The sequence below is a fragment of the Megalobrama amblycephala genome, linkage group LG21 (genome assembly GCF_018812025.1).
Source record: "Megalobrama amblycephala isolate DHTTF-2021 linkage group LG21, ASM1881202v1, whole genome shotgun sequence".
NCBI classification, from domain to species: Eukaryota; Metazoa; Chordata; class Actinopteri; order Cypriniformes; family Xenocyprididae; genus Megalobrama; species Megalobrama amblycephala.
The window spans coordinates 29,042,898-29,063,275 of record NC_063064.1 but is presented as its reverse complement, the minus strand read 5'-3'; the positions used below and the strand labels follow the sequence as shown (position 1 = coordinate 29,063,275).

The 20,378-nt window shown below is 38.1% G+C and overlaps 1 protein-coding gene across 12 annotated transcripts in view; it reads right to left on the bottom strand.

Annotated features, from left to right (window-relative positions):
- The window catches only part of camta1b (calmodulin binding transcription activator 1b), a 324,903-nt gene that overhangs the window by 287,306 nt on the left and 17,219 nt on the right, over positions 1-20,378 (bottom strand). For all 12 annotated transcript variants that reach the window (XM_048172651.1, XM_048172653.1, XM_048172641.1 and 9 more), the window contains one exon: positions 15,495-15,598. Coding sequence is in view for 11 of the 12 variants with exons in the window: in XM_048172653.1 (XP_048028610.1) it covers positions 15,495-15,598 (104 nt within the window). In the remaining variant the exon portion in view is untranslated. The remainder of the gene's footprint in view (positions 1-15,494; positions 15,599-20,378) is intronic.

Here is a 20,378-nt window from a genome sequence, read left to right as displayed (position 1 = left end):
ACACACCTCTACTCCCGGCTTTTGATCCTTGAAATCACATATTTAGTATCACGAATCAATGGTTTCCAATGGTATCACAGGTGAAAAGGTCATTTGAGTACTACTGGACCTAAACAATACTGCAGTGGGGAAATAAAGACTTTAAAAGAAGCAGTGTGCTCCTCTTTTCTAATGGCGGTGGCCATCTCTACACCAAACAAACTAACCTTTTCATTGTTCGAAATCGCTGAGGCACCCGAAACACACACTAATTATGTAAACATGACTTTGAGAAATGCAGAGCAGTGGAGAAGCCATGGTAGCTATGAATTTCCACTTAAATGTATACGTAACAAAGGGCAACTGTGTGCATGGGTGTGTGCGGTGTAGAGATTGAAAGAGTGTGTTGCACATTGGGGGGTATTCAGCAGAATTTTAATGAAGCCTCAAGGTTTTGCTAAAGGACAGCAGGAAGGGAAGATGGAGAGAGGAGGCGAGGCATTACAGCACAGAACAAGCAGAATGTATATGTATGTATATATATAAAATATTCACTCTTAAAACGTAGTCTGGGGTTATACATTTGAGTGTTGCAAATCAAGCGTATAGCATTAGTTCTGGCAGGTCACGTTAGTCAAGCTTGCATCAGCTGATTCACATTGACCTATAGGAATACGATGCCTATCACCACATTCGTATATATATGGTCCATTCAGTATTATCAGCAGCTTTATCGCATTGCTCAGGGGCTAATTACCCTCATCCGTCCCCAGCTCCTCCTTCGTCCAGTCAGGACTTGACCTTCTGATATTTCTTTTGATCAAACTCATTTCTTAATTATTGTCATTAAGAAAATGAATGATATTGCAATACTTGGTTCTGTTCTGTTTATCACTGCTCTCCCTGCTCTTATCCATGCTAGTCTGCATGGATAGGCAGGGAGTTTTTGCCCAGAACAGAACCATACTGCCAATCCAAACTGTATACTAACTGCCAGTCATCTTTGACAATAGTGATCCTGACAGAAATATATTACCAAATACTAAAACATTCTGAAATCCATATACACTTTTCACTGAAAATGTTGCAAAATAGAAGCATTTTCAGTAGACTTTTGGACCCTATTGTATATGGTTGTGGCTCATGCTAGGGGCAAAAGATTATCTCACTGAATCACTCATTTAAAAGGATTTGATTAGGGGTCAAAGGTTCTGATTTAAGTCTTTCATTCTAGTCTACCATAATCCTATCTAATAAGCCTCTTTAATGCAGCATAATTACATTATGCTTGTACAGTGGAGAATTTATGGACGCAGAAGAAGAGTAATTTCCCCTGGTGTGGACAACCAATAGTTAATGACTGGTCAGTTGCAGTTACATAGAAAATATTCAAAATCAAAACACACCTACTCCTTCTTTATTATGTTTCCACATTTTAGAATAATAGCAAAGTCAAAACTATGAAATAATCATTCAGTAACCAAACATGTTATGTTTTAGATCTCTTGCATTGAATTCCATAATTCTATATTTATATAAATAAAAAAAAAAAAACAACAATTCAAAATGAAAAATTTTAAGATCACAAGCATATACATTCAGTCAGGTGTATCCAACTTTACTGGTACCTTTCTACAGCAAGAAAAGTAAGCCAGGGTTGAGTCACTATCTGCGTTAACTCTGTGCCAGCACTGCATTCAGAGAGTGTGTTATGAAATTCGATAAACACAGCTCTGTGAAACACCATAGGGAAATGACGGCCATTTTCAACACTCTGAAAATGAGGGAGGCAGCAAAAACACACCCAGTCATCTTTCAGGTGACATCCTGTGTCATGGAAAAGTGCTTTCTCGGCTCAATGCACACATAGGTGCCACATGGTTATGGTTGTAAAAGCACAAATTCTAAAGGCCCAGACATCCACACAAAGTGCCTCCGGCCTCCAATTTCCAAGTTTCTTTATGCTTGTTGCATTAGTCATTTGCTGGCAAGCATCCGTGACAAAGGCGGTTGTTTATTTCACTCCTTCGCATCTTTTTGCATGTTTACTTACACTTTATTCCTAAGACCCCACCAATGTACAGCAGTCAAAGTTTACATGTTAAAAAATATGTTGGTTTACACTTCCTAAACCCATAACGCCTGCAAATGTGACCTCTGAAATCTCACCTTCCTCAGCTTTACATGGGAAGTCTGCACCTGCTTTGAATCTAGCAGAAATAGAGTCTCAGTCACCATCCATCCATGTCCTTCAGGGTGGATATCTCACTCAAGACAAAAAAAAATAAAATAAAAAAAACATAAAATAAAGAAATCTCAAGTTAGTTCAGCGTCTCGTTAACTGCGAGCAGCAGACCTCACCTTGCCTGACAAGCCTTTGTTGGGCCGAACCAGCGCCGAGTGACAGGCCCGTTAGCCTCCAGTCTGGAGAATTTTGTCAGGCTGCCAAAGGCTGAGCTGCTACATGATTTGCAGAACTCATAAATGCTAAGCAGGGATAAGGCTGTTGCCACTGTTGAGACTGGACAGGGTACCTGCTCAATGCTAAAAGAGATCTCTTTATGGAGAGCCAACCTGGGCCTGTCAACTCAACACATTCTCAAAGGCAGAGAAAAATGATGACTTTTATAAAAGTCGTAAAACTGAGGAACCGGCACAGTGAATACAGTATAAATTGAACCTTGCAAGAGTCTTAGCAGAGGACATTATGAGTCACCACTTTTTATGTCCCAACAAGCAAGACCTTTCTGTTTTTCTCACTTTCCACAGTCTTTCTGACTATGCAGGATTTTTGAACTTGAATAGATCTACTTAAGATCAAAAATAATTATTATAATAATAATAATAATAATTTGTCATTTAGCTGCTACTTTCATTTAAACTCAGTTAAAGTACAGTTACTATATGACAAGGACAGCCTCTTTAAAGCAACCTGGGGTTTTTTTGCCATCGCCTGTGGAAGGATTTAAACTTTCAAATTTTCAAACTTCACTGAGGGATTAACGGAAAGTGTGGCTGGGAACATTTTGATGGACCCTGGGCCAAGGAGTGACACAATGCAAGCAAGTGTTAACAGAAAAATCATACTCATTACAATTAATAAAGCCATCTACACTGGAAGCATCCGTTTCAATTTCTGATAAGCATTGTTCAGTCTTATTTCACTACACAAATATCATGTGTGTGATTTGTTTTCTATGAGTTCTCTTTGTTATGCATGTTTAACTCTCCACTCTTATATCAAATACTGGCATGTGGTGTTTCTGCTGTTTTAAATCATTTTTTGTTTCTAATCATAACACTTCAGTATAGGGAACACGTATTCTCTATTAACTACAACGTTTGCCTAAATTAACTCTTAATTTACTACTTATTAGTAGTTTGTGTAGCGTTTAAATTTAGGTATTGGGTAGGATGCATAATAGGTCATGCAGAATAAGGCTTTAATGTGCTTTATAAGTACTAATAAACAACCAATATTCTAGTAATATGCACGCTAGTAATAAGCAAACTAGTTAAAAGTGAGAATTGAACCCTAAAATAAAGTGTTAACATAATTACATTTTATTTTTAATAAATACATTATTATTATTATTATTATTATTATTAATTATTATAATCATATATTTAGTGAACACACCAAGTAAACGTGCAACTTCTATACATCCAGTGTAGACAGATTCAGTGTAGGAAATGTGTTAGGCTTCTTTAGGGATCCCCAAAAAAATGTTGTGCCACATGAATTTAAGCAACAGTTCTTCCTTCAACCACAATGCTCATACTACTCTTGACATTTGCTCAAGGACATTCAGAGAGCCTTTTAGTCCTAAATCCCCAGACCAGTCACTTGACATGACAATTAAATGTGGTGTTATCAGATTAAATGGCTGTAGAGAGTGGCAGCAGTATCTGACAAACCCAGTGTTCACCTGTCCATCACAGAGCTGAAGATGAGTCTCAACAGAGAATCCCAGAAAATCCATGTAAAAATTACAACCATCATTTACAGTATATGTGCTTAAAGGATATCAGAGGAAAAGCAGGTAAGAGCTCTGCAGGAAAAGAAACAATGCATCACTCAATGGGAATGTGCTCACCATCACCCTCAATCCCTTATTCCTCATAAACTCTCCATTGTGGTTTACAGGAACCCCAGTAAATGACCCCACTCTCCCTCTCATGCACTCAAAGCATTAAGTCCGTTTCCTCGCCGGCGATGAACTGCGATCCATCAATACGGCGTGTCAGGAGGCTCGCGGATAGTAAAGTCTTCATTGGTGAAGATGGGAGCTGCTTGTTGACTGGCACTATTCAGCATAATGAGATTTGACAGCTTCCCCCCAGCAGCTGTAGTGCATCACAGCATATGACTGAACGGATGCTCTCGTTCAATCTACTGGAGTCACGGAGGTAGTCGAGTGTGAATGGATCATATGTTAAATGTTGGGGCCGCAGCCGCCGTAACAGCATTACCTGAGCCTTCCGCTTACATAACGCTCAAATCCATTCCGGCGTTCGAGCCGCCTTCGTAAACATCCATGAGGAGTGGTGAGCAGGCCAACGCAATCAAGGGTGGAAAATTGAGAAGTATGAAAAACCATTAACTTCTCTGACTCCACACCACCGTACATTTTAACAACTTGACACCACGCCAGTCTATAGCCATTTGTCAACAACCGGAGGGGGCAAGGCCTCTTTACAAGAGAACAGCAGTCACAAGAGTTGCTGTTAAATCCCTCCAAAGGGCAGCAGAATGTTTGTGCTCCATCCAAGAGGCCACTGGGAAGACTGACAGAGGAATAATTAGTTGGATCCAGCAAGTGCCAATCATGGAGCGTGTGAAGAGGAACCGCCCTTTTTTCTCGTACATTTGTGAGGGATGGATTTCACGTAATTAAATAACATGAAAGTCTGTCCGGCACGCTTTAAGAACAAGCCATGCGGGCCATTTTCATGATTGCACGAGCTGCCAATATGCTGTGGATCAAAGCGAGAGAGAACAGTCACATGTATGGAAAAAGAAAATGAACAGGGAAGCAAGCAGCACTCCAGAATCTCACACACACATACAGAAACTCACTCTGTAAATAAAGCGACAGTCAATTACAATGGCCTGGCACAAAAGCCTAACCCAGTGGTTCAATTCAACGGGGAGAAATCTATCCCTCTATCCCTGAATAATTTTACACCTCAGTGCATACGAGACATGAAAAAAGGGAGGGGTTATGGAGCGAATGAGGGTAACGTGGGATTGGAGACAGGAGGAGTGAAGGGGAATGGAAAGGAAGCATACAGGACTGGTTGCTTCAGATACAGGTGAAAGTACACAAAAGCTCATATTATATAAATGGTTGGACCACAACAGATCATCTGACCTCACAGTAAGTGACAGGTTCATAAGAAAAAAGCAAGAAAAATAGCATTCATTTAAACCTTGCAATCTGACTGGAAGGTAGATCTTGGAAGTCAAAATGAAAAAGCTCTCACTACCAATTTAACTTACATAATGTCATGTAATTCTCTTAGAAAAATAGGACAAGACTTGATTTTTTTTTCAGTGGAGATTGATTAGACTGTAGAAAGTATGTATCAGGGGTTTTAAATATGAAATGCTAAAATATAAAAGTTCATGTATAAAGAAAGACCCACAAAAAATGTTAGAAGAAAAGTAATTTATATGAAATATCATTTATATAAAATATGTAAACAAAAATTTAAACGCATAATTCCTGACAGTAATATCAATTTAATATGTTTGTTTAAAAATTTAAAAAAAATCATATAATATTAAAAAAATGAGGTTTCAGCTCAAAATACCCCACAGATCATTTATTATAGCTTGTCAAATTTGCTTCTATTTGGGTGCAAGCAAAAACATGCCGTTTTTGTGTGTGTCCCTTTAAATGCAAATGAGCTACTGCTCCCAGCCCCCTTTCTAGAAGAGGGCGGAGCTTTAACAGCTCAACAACAACAAAGCTGGAGAATCTCACGCAGCCAAAATGAGGATTGTCAGTAACGGTGTTCAGCCTTACATTGTTCAAACCGGAGTCGACACTGATGGAGAGACTCAGGAAGAAGTTACAACTTTTAGAATGAAACTGGACGTTTCTGAATGGTTAGTGGATAAATTTATTTGAGTTGATTCAACTCATCGACTAGCATGTGCAGTCATGTTAATCTTTTGTGCAAATTTTTGTAAAAGAAAATATCTCCTTTTGCATTGAACTTTGAGCGTCGTAACTTTGCAGAATGTTGTTTATGCTCAAACTGCAACATTACACACTAACTAAAGTTAAAAAAGTGAAATCATAATGAAGAACCCCTTTAACATTAACTTTTACAATCATAAGCAAAAACAATACAGCAATTTATTATTATTATTTAAAAATTATATAATATTAAATATTTCAAAAAAAAATTTTGTTAACCCCTTTTCCTGCCGCCAATTTGAAAACATTTGCTCTTTCTTTGGACATGCATCAATAAATCATTCACAATAAGACCAGGAAAGTGTGTAAAGAAAGTAAATGGGGTCTTCAAACATCCCTTCAGTATTACTCACAAAGCAAAAACATTCTGCTGCCTATTTTGCCATATACTGTACATACACACAAGCACAACAGAAAGACACACAAAAATTGAGAGATGCCTGAAGTGTTTCACAATTCACCGCATCGGTAAGCGCACACTCGCTAGCATCTTTCCGCATTCCTTCATGGACCTACAGATACACCTATACCACAGACTGACAGCAGCCTCTCTTCGAATTACTATTCCGATCATGATCCAGGCACCTTCACAAATCAGCTCCTTACAGCCCAAAGCCTCCCCGTTTGCAAAAACAAAGCAGCGTGACCTTTCCTTTTTCCCCTCATCGCCTCCTCAGTGGCTCAGCCTCCATTTCTTCAAACATTTGCCTGCACAGAGTCATCTTTAATTACCACGACAGGGGGTGACGCGTTCCCTGTCCCAGACGCAAAGAGGAAATAAATGTTGTTGTTTTTTGCCTCTTCATTTCTACTAATCAGGGAGCTTTGCTCTTCAACTCAATTGGGAAATACTCTCAAAACGGGACGAAGAGCAAGCAAGAACGAGAGTGAGAGAACGCAGGCTTCTGCCTGTACTGACAGTTTCAAAAAGGAAAAAAAAAAAGTCTGCATAATTTGTTTCCACAAGAGGAAATGTATTAAAATAAATCTCATAAACATCAAGAGGACTGGCTTTTTTTCTGGCTTGAAGAATGAAATCAAACTAATCAGCATTGTGCTAATCCTTTCAAGGAAGCTGTAATCCCCGGGATAGCGGGACATGGCTAAACCCACTCCGGAGGGGATCCGGTGGATTCTTTTTAACAAGCCTGATTACGCCAACAGAGCATCCACATGTCAGAGAGAAATAAGGGCAAAGTCTGTTTGTGCAGATGTGTCATAATCATTCAGACTCACTCACAGTCCAAGCAAAAACACAGGGTACTTAAACTGATGACTATTTGCAGTGACAACACAATTTTTAATTGTGATATCTTTATATATATATATATATATATATATATATATATATATATATATATATATATATATATATATATATATATATATCAGGGTTTCCGTTGTCCGGTAATTACCGGACATTGGCCGGGAAAAAAATTAAATGTCCGACAAAATTAAATCTCTCCGGTCAGATTAAAACTGCCCAATAATCCCGGCCCCGCCCCCCTCACACAATCTGAATCGACCGTTTGAAAGTTTTTAAACAACATCGCATGTTGCATTTCAAATAAAGCGCACGCCTAACGGCTATAATATAGACCTAAACCACGAACTATTGAGAGACGTTTCAAATATGGCCAGGCCCAGGCAGATTAGCCTTAAAAGTTTTTTTCAGAGGCCAGACGCGAAGGAGGATACTGAATCAGGAACGCCTGAAGCCTCAGATGTCCAGAGCCAGACAGCTCCGCCACCACCGGAGAAAAAGCCGAAGTGTAGGGCGTATCGGTCGGAATGGAGTGACAAGTTCCCATGGCTAAGATGTGAGGTAGTTGATGGTAACGAAAAAATGTTCTGTTCGCGCTGCGAAAAGGCAGGACGACGCAACGGATTCACAAGAGGGTCGAATAATTTGAGAATGTCTGCTCTCATTGAACATAGTCAGAGCAATGACCATGTTGAAACCATAGTAAAAAACAATTGGTTCATTGAAGCCAATCGGACGTTCATGTTTTTTTTTCCGTCTATTTGAAAGTTAGGCTAATAAACATGTTGCATATACGGCCTGATTATGTCATTTTTTAAGTTACATAAACTGCTTTCAGTTTTCCTCAACTTGACTAATTAAGAGGCGATATTTGACCGGCATATCATCAAAATGTCCGGAAAACGAAACCTCTGCCGGTCACTTTGACCGGCACCATTTTTTTTCTAGCGGAAACTCTGATATATATATATATATATATATATATATATACTGTTTCACTGTATTTTCAATCAAATAAATGCAGCCTTGGAGCATAAGAGACTTATTTCAAAAACATTTTAAATGTCTTACTGACCCAAACTAATGAACTGTAGTGTATGTGCTAGTCAGAATCTATAAATCTTGTTGTGAATATGATCTTTACTTTAAAATGTACTAAAATATAGACAATGAATAGCATACTCAGACAGATGGAGATTGTATCTCAACTACACAAAACCCACCATAGCTCTGTTATAACTGTGTATGTGAACATACTGAGTGTGAATGCCTCCTGAGACTCTGAAAAACAATCATGAAGCAGAAAATCCAGAATGTAGATCCTAAGTTAGTCCTTTCCCTGTCTGAACAAGCACAAAAAGGTCAAAAATACAACAGATGTGGTGCTTGCTAAAACTACATTATTTGTTGTAATGGAAAGTGAAGCGGTAAACCTAGCTTGTTTGGGCGACAAGAGACCCTTCCACTCCACAGAAGCCAAAGGTGTGCTTATACAAACACAAACTAAATTTACCAGCATTCCCTTTAGGGTAAGGGTTGACTAGTAGCATCTGCTTCCTTTGATTATGTGAGGAGAAACTTAGGCAGAGCGGAAAAGAAAAGGGACCCAGAGGAGAGGGGTAGGGCCAGCTAAGATTAAGGCAGTGTAACCACTTTTCTGGCACTTATCACAGGGGTAAAGCTGGATCCGTGATGCCAATATCTAGATCAAGAGCACACACACACACACAAAAATGCAAGAAGGAGAAACTGAGAGATTTAAAATAAAACAATCATGCCAGGGGAACTCGACAGGACAAGGACTCGCACGCAGCAGCATTTTTCCGTGCTGCTTAAAACTTTTAGATGCACAGTTTGTCATCTGGGGCAGATTATGGTGAAATGCCGCAGACACAGCATCTCTCTGTAAGTGTGTAAAGGGGTATTCGCTATCGCCAACGGCCAAGGCTACTCAAGATGTTTAAGCGTGCTAAAATGGGAGAATATTGTTCACCTTGACAGGTTTTTCATCCCTGCTGCTAGGGAGCGACTTATGAATCTTTTGGCAAAATCAAAGCCATTTCTCTGGCTCAAACATGGATCGTCCCAGCGATCTACATTATAGAGCAAACCCACCGGCTTCAGCATTTGCAAAGTCTACAAAACATGGGGATTTTGTCATTGAGTCAAGGTAATACAATTCAATCTTCAGCTTACCAGATCAGCATGTAAGCTCCGTACCCATCCTCAGTGTTTGCGCCTAGGTTCTGTACACACGCATTGTGATTTTCCACGCCCTCCTTTATCCTGGGGAATTGTTTTCCTGAAGGTGGAAGAAGGTCTAACAAAGAGCTTAGATTGGTCAAACAATGACAAAACCCCCTGCACATCTCTCATTCTGTCTTTTCTTTTTGGAGCGATTGCCATATGCTTGACAGCGAAGAAAAAAAACGCCCAGGCTGAAGGACACTTTGTCAATAAGTAATACCCACGCTGTATTAGCTGCATATTTAGCCATGAGAATTCATCTAAATTGCTTTCAGACAAAATCATTTAGCAAAGCATGCTTCAGAATGCAACAGCGAGTCTTCTTGTGACATTCAACTGGGAATGTGAACTTTGGGCTTGTTCAGATCAAGGACAGTCTGCACTGAAGTCCTGAGCAACGTTGTGGAGGCGTTAGTCTGTCTATTCAGCATTTTCATGGCCATTTCCTGACCAAATCGTCAAAAAACAAAATGATTCTTGAGACCTGTTTCAACTTCCCTTTGCACTGTGATTATTTCAAAATGTTCTGCAGATGATTTTTAGGCATAATATTCTCTTGTTCGGTAATAACAAAGCTTTTCTAGAAACACTCAAGGACTCCCAGCGGTGTGCGGTAAAGTATAGGAGAGCTATCAAACACACACACACACACACACATGCTTTTTCTAGGTATTTAAAATTAACAGCAGGGGGTGTAAAGCAACTGACGGTGAGAGACAGAGCAAGAGAAAAAGAGATAAAGACAGGAATTGACTTTTTGCCGTCCCCCAGCGTTCACCTTCTTCTCGTGTTCATTACAACACCATTATCGTTTTGATGTTTTTCCCTCCTTTCCAACATGCTGTCGGTTTCGTTCTTTAATGTGGTCATTCTGCTACACGATTTTTTCAACTGAACACACGTCCGTGTCATTACGTTCAATAAGGGTCATTTCCCGTAAGGAAAAGGGAGAGGTGGGAACGTTATATGGTGTGACTGACAAACACTATATAAATTTAGACCCTCTTCCCAGCTCCCAATCCAAGAAATTATACTGTAGGTGTGTGATATTTCCAATGCATGCAGAAAAGCACAGGCTCGGACATGAGCTCTGCTTGTTTGTATGACCTGATGTCTCATTCGGCCCTGCTAGAGGCCTCATTATACCTCACCGCTGGTCGTTGGGAACATGGCATTCAGTCTGACACTGGAGCTGAAGGAGGAAGAAGTCAGTGCTGTTTAGGAACTCGTTCTCATTAAGAGCTGTGTGTGTCACTAGGGAGACTTTCTCCTCCTAACAGCCTCCAAAAGTAGCTCCGCTTCAACAACGGCCACACAATGTCTCCATCTGCAGGGAGAGCTACACCTCCTCTTTCCATCTTTCTTTGCCTGTCCACATTGTCTGTCCTTCACTATTTTTTTTTTTGTAATCTCCATTCTGGTCTGTGTTTGTTTAAACAGTCAGATATGTTTAGCCTGGACGACGACAGGAACAGTGAAAGCAATAGCGCTACTGACAGTAACAAGTTCCTCATCCTGCGACGATGCAAAATTGGGAGCGAGTCGCTACAGTCACAAATATGTCAGATTTGGCTAATGCCCCTGGAGCCAATATTTCCTGAGTGCATGTTCACCACAAACAGCAGCTCTTGAGGGACAGGTAATCATGGATGATAGAACCGAGCATCGTTTCTATTTTCCATCCCCTCACAAATTATGAGGGGTTAAAGTGAACATGAAATAACATTCGTAACCTATTTTATGTTAGTAATGTGGTGCACTTCTAAGTAAAACGGCAGAAGATTTTAGTTTATCCATCAGGAACGACTGGACCATAAAAAGTGGTTTCGAAATTCAAATTTAAAATGATTAAAAGAATTTAAATTCAGCTAACAATTCAAAACAAAGATCAACACGTTAGTTAATGGCATGTATAACATGAAATAAAAAATAAACTTTCATAGCATTTATTAATCTTGGTTAAAATTAATTTTTTGCATTAAATAGTGGTAAGTTGTATAATTTAACAATGTTTAATGTATTATGAACAAACATGATTTAACAAATAATAAAAGTATATTTATAAAATAACATTAATTTGATCAATAAATAAATAAAAACTAAAACTATTAAAAATCATTTTAATTTTTAATTTAAAAAAAAGTTTAATTAAAATAAAATATAAATATTAAATGAAAAACTTAAACATAAAAAATTATTTAACAGTACCGCATTGGCAACTAACCAAAATAAAATGAGGTAATGAAGTAATAAAATTAATAAAAATGAAATAAAAATTAAGCTAAAAAGAAATTTAAAGAACTAATAATAACTAAAAGTACTAAAACTAAAATTTAAAGGTCCCGTTCTTCGTGATCCCATGTTTCAAACTTTAGTTAGTGTGTAATGTTGTTGTTAGAGTATAAATAAAATCTGTAAAATTTTAAAGCTCAAAGTTCAATGCCAAGCGAGATATTTTATTTAACAGAAGTCGCCTACATCGAACAGCCAGTTTGGACTACATCCCTCTACTTCCTTCTTTAATGACGTCACTAAAACAGTTTTTTGACTAACCTCCGCCCACAGGAATACACAAGAGTTGCGTTTGTAGAGTGTGTTTGTCGCCATGTCGTCGAAACGCTGTTATTTTCATCCCGCAGTTCAATCACCAGGTCTGATTCCGGCTCAAATTGATAGGGTAAAATTAAAGACATGTTTACAATAACACTGAGCGCATGCATCTCCACGTTATGGTAAGAGGCGTGACCTTTCCGGGCAAGATGCGCTAAACTGCTGTCGAATCACAACACAGGAACCGCTGGCACAATCAGAACTCGTTACGTATTTCTGAAGGAGGGACTTCATAGAACAAGGAAGTCATCAGCCCGTTTTTATGACAGTGGAAACAGCGGTATACAGATAAGTAAATTATGTGAAAAATACTGTGTTTTTTTACACGCGAAACATGAACACATGTTATATTGCACACTATAAACACAATCAAAGCTTCAAAAAACCACGAAAAACGGGACCTTTAAATGAAATAGCAACGTTAGTTTATCATATCTTTATTGTTAACAAATCAAATCTTATGGTACCGCCTTCTGTATCCAAGTTATGGAGAAAGTGTAAACTGGCGTCGCGTCAGTTACACTTTTCCGTAAGTTGAATAAGGAAGGCGTAGGATATAGCATAAGCTTTGTGAACTGCAAGAGTTTTACACTTTCTTTGTATGTTGGATACGGAAGGCAGCTAGATATTTTACTTCATAACTTGTTAAATCTAGATTTTTTTTTTTTTTTTTTTTTTTTTAAACACAAATGCATCTCTTTGCTTCAGAAGGCATTTTTTAACCCCCCGGAGCCATGTGGAGTACATGTTTATGATGGATGGATGTGGATTGATGCACTTTCTTCAGCTCATACTCGTGACCCCTGTTCACTGCAATTATAAAGCTCGGATGCGTCAGGAAGGATATTTATTAAAATGTCTCAGATTGTGTTCATCAGAAAGAAGAAAGTCATATACACCTAGGATGGTTTGAAGGTGAGGAAAGCTTAGGCTAATTTTCATTTGAAAATGAACTAATCCTTTAAAAATAGGGTCAATTTTGTGACAAAGTGACAAAAGGCCAAAAATACAATGCAAAAAAAGTTCACGTGTAATTGCTTCTTTGATGCGAAACAAATACCTATCGCTGAAGTTCTCTTAGTGAACCGCTCATGAGGCTGGTTAGTTTGCATCAGCATGGGGTCAGATTATGTTCCTCTACAATGGCACAATTCAAAAAAAAAAAAAAAAAAAGAACTATAAAGAGGTTCTGGGGTGGGTGAAACAATCTTTAAAAACAGTTGGGAAACTTTATAGTCTAACTCTTTGCAAGTTGAGAGAAAGGGAGTGCGGAGGCTTTGACAGAAAGCACAGAGGGACAGCCACACTGCTGGCTTCCCAACACGGAGGACGCACAAATGAAACAGAGAGAGTGAAGTCTCAACCTCTCTGCATCTCTCACCATCATTTCTTCAACTACAACACAGTCAAGCACAGAAACAAAGAAAAAACACTTGCATTCCCCAGATCAAACTGCACTTTCAACTATTATCGTAAATAAACGTATATGTGCAAGACATCAGAGGTTTCCTCTCTCATAAGTTATAGCAGTTTTGAAATGGAAATGAATCTGAAATATTTTGAAAGGTCATGGCATGCATCTACAGCAGCATCTCTATCATGCTAAAGAATTTAAGGCAGAGCTAAAAAATGAAAAAAAAAAGTTTGTTTGACTTCGGATAACCTGCTGAAAAAAGCTTCAGTGGGAGTCCACGGTTTAGACTGCTTCAAAACATTATGGGCAAAAAAAAAAAAAAGATTAACGATGTTATATCAACCGATAGTAACAAGACAGTTTAGAAAAAAAACTTGTCAGCTATTTCTTTAACAAGAGTTTTAGATCATTATACGTCTTGTAATGGTATTCCTTCAGAAAATCAGAACAGCTCAATACAAATCTCATCTCTCTAAATTTGGCAGAGTCCACAGTAGCAACTTTCAATATGTTAAATTACCCACTTGAGACCAGATCTCCGATCTTTAAAAAATGAAAACTGATCTGGTGCATGTTCAAGTGATGTTATACTTTGGCAGAGAGCGAGACAGTAGGAGGTTTGTGTCAGACTTTAGGTGTGTTGTGTGGAATCGGTCCAAACAGGCCTACCTAATCTCTGCTGAGTGTGTTTGTTTGTCTCTGAATGTCAGAACGCCTTCGGGCCAGTAAGACAAAGTTCAAAGCAATGCAGATACACTTTGTATACAAGTCCAACAGTTAGATAAATCTGACACAGATTTACAGAGGAAATCAAAACATTGCAATGTGGCAGTCAACAAAACTGTACATTTTGTGAGAAATCGTTTTGTCTTGGTGGACAACTAATATTGGCAAGTCTTTGCAAAAAAAATATTACATTATATTATGAGAATCAGATTATATTTCTCATATACAATGTAGCCTAATATAATATCATCGCTGTTGGGCGGATTTTTTTTTCATTAATCATTACTATTTGTCACCCTTTATGTCTGTCTGTGGGTTTTGCAAATATTTCACCAATGAAAAGTATTAAAAAGAGCATGTGACTAAACCTCATAAATCCTGTTGTTAAAACTTCATCCGCCTCTGTCTTGAATGAAGTGCCACATACATTTTGGACCATCTCTGCTTGTTTGCAATGCAAGGGTACTGTAAATAAAATAAAAAAACTGGTTCTTTGAATAAGTGCAGCACTTTCTTCCTCAAAAACACAATGGTCCAAAACCTAGTAAGCTTGATTTTGGTAAAATGTTAATAATGTAATGACACATGCAAGTGTCTGAGCACATATAAAGCCACAATATTGACAATGTGGTGTTTAATTATTCGAAAAATACAGTGTTTTTTTTTTTCCATTTCCTGAAAAGTAGCATTTTAAGAGATACAAGGTTTCTGCCCGACAGTGACGATAATATAATATAATATAATATAATATAATATAATATAATATAATATAATATAATAATATTGACTGCAATGTTGATGTACTTATGTTTAGCTGGGTCAAATTTAAAAACTCAACTCCTGATTGGTTCTCTGTTTATGAACAATTAGAAATCAAAGTTTGCTGTAAAACAAGAAAAAACAACCAAGAATACAATTTGCATAAAATAAGCATCCAATAAAAAAACATTAAAATGTGAACATTGCATTATAACATATGGACAAAGAAAACGGCAAACTCCTGTGGAACAAAAAAACGTCAAAACTACTGATGGAAGCTTTTTACCTCGTTGGTGTTCCAGCGATGTCTCTCCTTGGGCAGGGAGGAGCATTTGGGAAGGCATTCCAGAAGCTTCTTGGGCAGGTAGATTTTCAAATGTCCATGTTCATCTGTGAACAACACAAAAAGATTACTTAATATGGGGAGTGAGCAGGATTATTGAAACAAAGCTGTGGTGCTCTCCAGGGTGTAAAACACTGGGAGCTGTTCTTTTTTTTTTTTTTTATATATATATATACAAAGATCCAATCATTTCTTTTTAAATTACGGAGTTGTTTGAATCCAATATCACTATTGCTCAAGGGACTCCTTTAAGGAAACTTCCATGCCCAGGTGTTATGTTTGCAAATAGCTGTGACAACCTTTTTAGAAATATAAAACTATAAAACAGGCACGAGACCTCAAAGGGGGAGCACTCAGAAAGCAATGAAGAAAAAAAAAAAAAACTTAAGATGTTACTGTGAAATGAAAGGGAACATATTTGGAGCACAAGGCGTGCAAAAGGCTTTCATCCAGAAATGTCGTGATTTTGTTTTCATTGAGTTTTTTTTAAACGCTCTCATTCTCTCTCTCTCCCTTATCATGCCAGAGTGCCTGCTCAAATACATAACAACAAAATTGGGCAACGGAGCAAAAGCATTTCAAGGTTATTGATAACCGTTTGCATCAAGGGCTCAGGCTTCTTAAGGAACTCAATGTTTAGCCCTGTGGGAGAAGGTAGTTCCATATTGCGTGCTGAGCCTGCTTATGAATATAAAAAAAGCGCGAGAGAGACTGAAAGAAAAGGAGAACGAGAGACTGACTGAGATTTGTGGAGTGTGTCCTCGGTAAAAGACGAGAGAGAAGTGAAAGAGACGCAGATCTGAGTGAGATGAAGCCCATGTGTCCATAGAGACACTGCTTAGCAACCACTCCCACTCTGGTATTAAGGACAAACAGATAGCCAGAGGGAAAGAGACACATGAAGAGGGTTAGATCACTCCCCTGTTCATAGTCTTAAACCAGAACCAATGCACATTGTTAGTGCTTTACCTGCGCATGAACTCAGACCCACATAAATAATTAAATACAAAGTCCATCAGGTCGTCTTTCAAATCACCATTCAAAGAGTTTAGTTAAACAACTGAGCCTGAAACAAACTCTATGTATGCTTGAAGCTTTGAAAGCTCAATTTCATAATTTGTTGGGTTCCAATTTCGAAATGTAACATACTATATTGCAGTTCAAGTAAGCATTGCATTCTTAGAGTTGCCACAAGGGGCACTAAAGCATAAATGTCTGCATTTACATTGACTTTTCTGCAATGACCACATGATGGGAATCTTATCATAATGTTTAAAGCAACTAACCGGAATTGTCTGAATTTGTCTATCTGCATAATGTGTATTTGAATGAAGTATGCTTCTGGCCTTAGTCTGTAACCTTGTGACATTCAAGAAAAATAGTTATTTTCTGGCTCAGGAGATTTTCATGAATTTTAACCTTTAACTGTAGATGTTTCACCTAAATTTCCTAAAGTTAAGCAACTGTTGTATACCAGTGCTTCCCACACATAGACTTTACTTGGGCGGGCCGCCCACGTATAATAACGGCCGCCCAAGTATATTTGGAGACACATTTTTGCTTTTATTATTTTTATCCTCTTATACTTTTATATCAGCGCAAGATAATGAAACCATCCGCGATCGATTAACTAGTCCTTTCGTACCTGCTCGTTATGTGTGCGTCAGAACTGTTTACTCCCGCTGACATTCCTACGGGCGCTGCATTTTGCAAAGTCACAAGGCGGCGCTGTTGCGCGTTCTACAAGCTCGTGCAACAGGGCTTCAGACTCTATGTTCAGACCATGATTCAGTCTGATTCAAAGTGATTCTCAATCAGTGAAAAGCGCAGATTTATGCCAAGCGATTGCTAGTGAATTCAAGTTGATGAATTATTACAATGTCTACTTCATGGCCTTTATATAAAATGTTTTATATGGTTGTAAGAATCTGAAGGATCAGCCTGCAATAGTACAGACGATACAAAATAAGAGTCCCGGTGTATTTCGGGCTTGTTTATAATTAAAAGTCAAGTAGTCAAAAGTCAAAGTAATTAAAAGTTTTTTTCTTTTTCTTTTAGGCATTATTGGTATTTTGGTTACACAATAAATTGTATTTAATTTGATTTCCATTTAATTCATAGTAAATTATTGTAGTCTCCCCCACAGGAAGACAAGACTAAGAACATTATTTGACACATATATTATTCATTTTATAAATTTTACTAATAAAATCTGTGTCCCATTCACTGAGAGAGAAACTATATGACAGCAAGGAGAACATAGGAAAAGGATAAACATTTAAATGCTGTAATTTTGCATAATTCACAATGCATAATAATGCATAATATTAGTATGTAATTAAATGCAATAGTATGCTATGTAATTCAAATTAATTTCAATAAATAAAAATACTGTTAACAATCACACATTATGTTTGTCACATGTAGTAGACCATTTTTGTGCCGTGGGTAATAGGAGGATTTTTCGCCCGGCTACCACCACAAGTATATTTCAAACCTGTGGGAAGCACTGTATACAATAAGTATGTAGAGGTATATACGATGAACATGAATTGCACAGAAGTGTTGGGGAAAGTTATTTTTAAAAGGAATGCATTACAATACTGCGTTACTCCCTAAAAAAGTAACTAACTGCGTTACTTAGTTACTTTTTATGAAAAGTAATGCGTTGCAGTACTTTACATTACTTTTTCCTCACCTGGGCTGGGCTTACTTCTTTGTTTTTTAATAACAACAAAAAAGTTCTATTTTTGTCAAATGTAAAGGCCCTTCCACACCAAAAGTGAAATGAATAAGCCTCAGGCTGAAGGAAATGCATATTTATGCCTGTACAGTAGAGGGCGCAGCTCAAACAAACCTTTCAGCTGTGCTGCCATTCTGGATTAAAGAAGAATAGGATACAGGAGAAGGAAGTTCAACACTCTTGTTAAAAAACTTATCTAAAGTCATTTTTGTTTATTAGTATGGTTGAATTGGATCAATAAAGGTCAGCAGCAAAGACACTGGTTAATAAAGTGAGATTAAATGCATAAAGTATATTTGTGTAATTCAATATAGTTAAGTATTACAGGGTTTGCATAAAATTCTAGATTGCATTTCACTGTTTATATTCATTTTCAGGGATTCTGAATGTTTTTGTGCAAGTGAGATGAGTAAATACATGTTCACATTTAGTCTTGAACTACAATCCCATCATGTTCACACAGCGCACACAACACCTCTGCACTTTATTTCTCTCAACATGGGGACAGGACAGGATATTTTGTTGTAAATTGAAAAAGTTACTTTACTAGTTACTTGAAAAAGTAGAACTCAAGTTACTTGTAATGCGTTACCCTCAACACTGAGAAATAGAGTGTGCGATTACTAGGCATTTTACTCAAAAGAAAAACCTGATCTCACTGGTATCTAGGAGAAACTATTGAGTTTCAAAAGATTTCACTTGCGATTTGCCTTTTTATTTAGCGCCGTCTCTCTCTTGGCAACAGTTTCGTTGGGATCTAATGACCATTTCACATTTTAAATTGGAAGATCTGTGGCTGTTATGCTCCATCTAAAGCAAAGATTTAGAAGAAAAACACACAGTATATTCGCATAAGACAATGAATAAATGAGCGGCTTCTCTTGAAAAGTTTTTCTCTCTTTCATTCCAAGTAACTCGACTGGGATGAATTATAAAAGAACGAGGCGTTGAGCAACTTATTTACAGGATAATTAAGACTAGACTATATATCCCTTCCTATTCCTATTTGTCATTTCTCGTCTCTTCCTTCATCTTGCTACATGCTTTGGCAGAACAAGTGAGCGATTCTGAAGACTGCCATTTAGTCTCATTGTTCTGCATCAAAGTAAGGGGCTTTTAAATTATGCTGACTCTGACGACTGTGGCTTTAGAGGCAAATTTTAATCACAGAGTCAGTCGCCGTCTGCCAAGCGCTGCCTTAAGCGTTTGCCTTTCTCTCTCTTTCACGACCGTCTCCCAAGAGTAGCCAATGAGACGCAGAGCTGAGGGAAAACGGCTTAACAACAAAGAAAATGAAAAACAAAACAAGGCTACGCACACGCTGCTAATACTCACACAGATATAAATAATGTGTGGATGTAGGTGGTAGAGAAAGATAGAACAGAATAGAGCGCTGTGGACTCTTTGCTCCTTCTCATGTAAACAATTATAGGTGCACACAGGCATGCGCACCCACTATAATTAATTATGAATGCATTAAGATGAATCGCTCCCGTTTCAAACTCTACTGACATATAAAAACACATTCACGTTCGACACGAACACCAATCAACATTCAGCGCAAATGCCAAGGCGCCGCACCCGCATGTGGCCCTCGTCTAACTGATGTCCGACTCTTGATCTGAGGGAATCTTTGAAAAACACCTATCAAACCTGCCCTTCAAAGTAATGTCAAGCATCAGAGAGTCTGGTCTAAACCGAGGATACAAAGGTATAGCATAACTTAACTCTTTATCATCTCACCATAAAGAGCTCTTTTAAATTCTTCAGAAACTCTATGTCAGCAGCCGTGAGATAGGCTAAAGTGACAGATAGATAGACTGAACTTTTCAACGGGAGGCATTGGAGGTCACTAAATACGGAACGTTCTAGGCCGAAATAAGTGATGAATGTGACTTCTGCGCAAAGGCACTGTGGGATCTCTCACTGTCAATAAGCAGCATGTTTGTACAGATCCCACATGTGACTTTAAGTGACCCCAATAAGAAGAACAACACTGATGGTGACAGAAAAGCCCTAAAGGCAGTGGCTGAAAAGCAGCTTTATTTTCACTGAGAGTGTTTACATGACAAATGAGCTGAAAC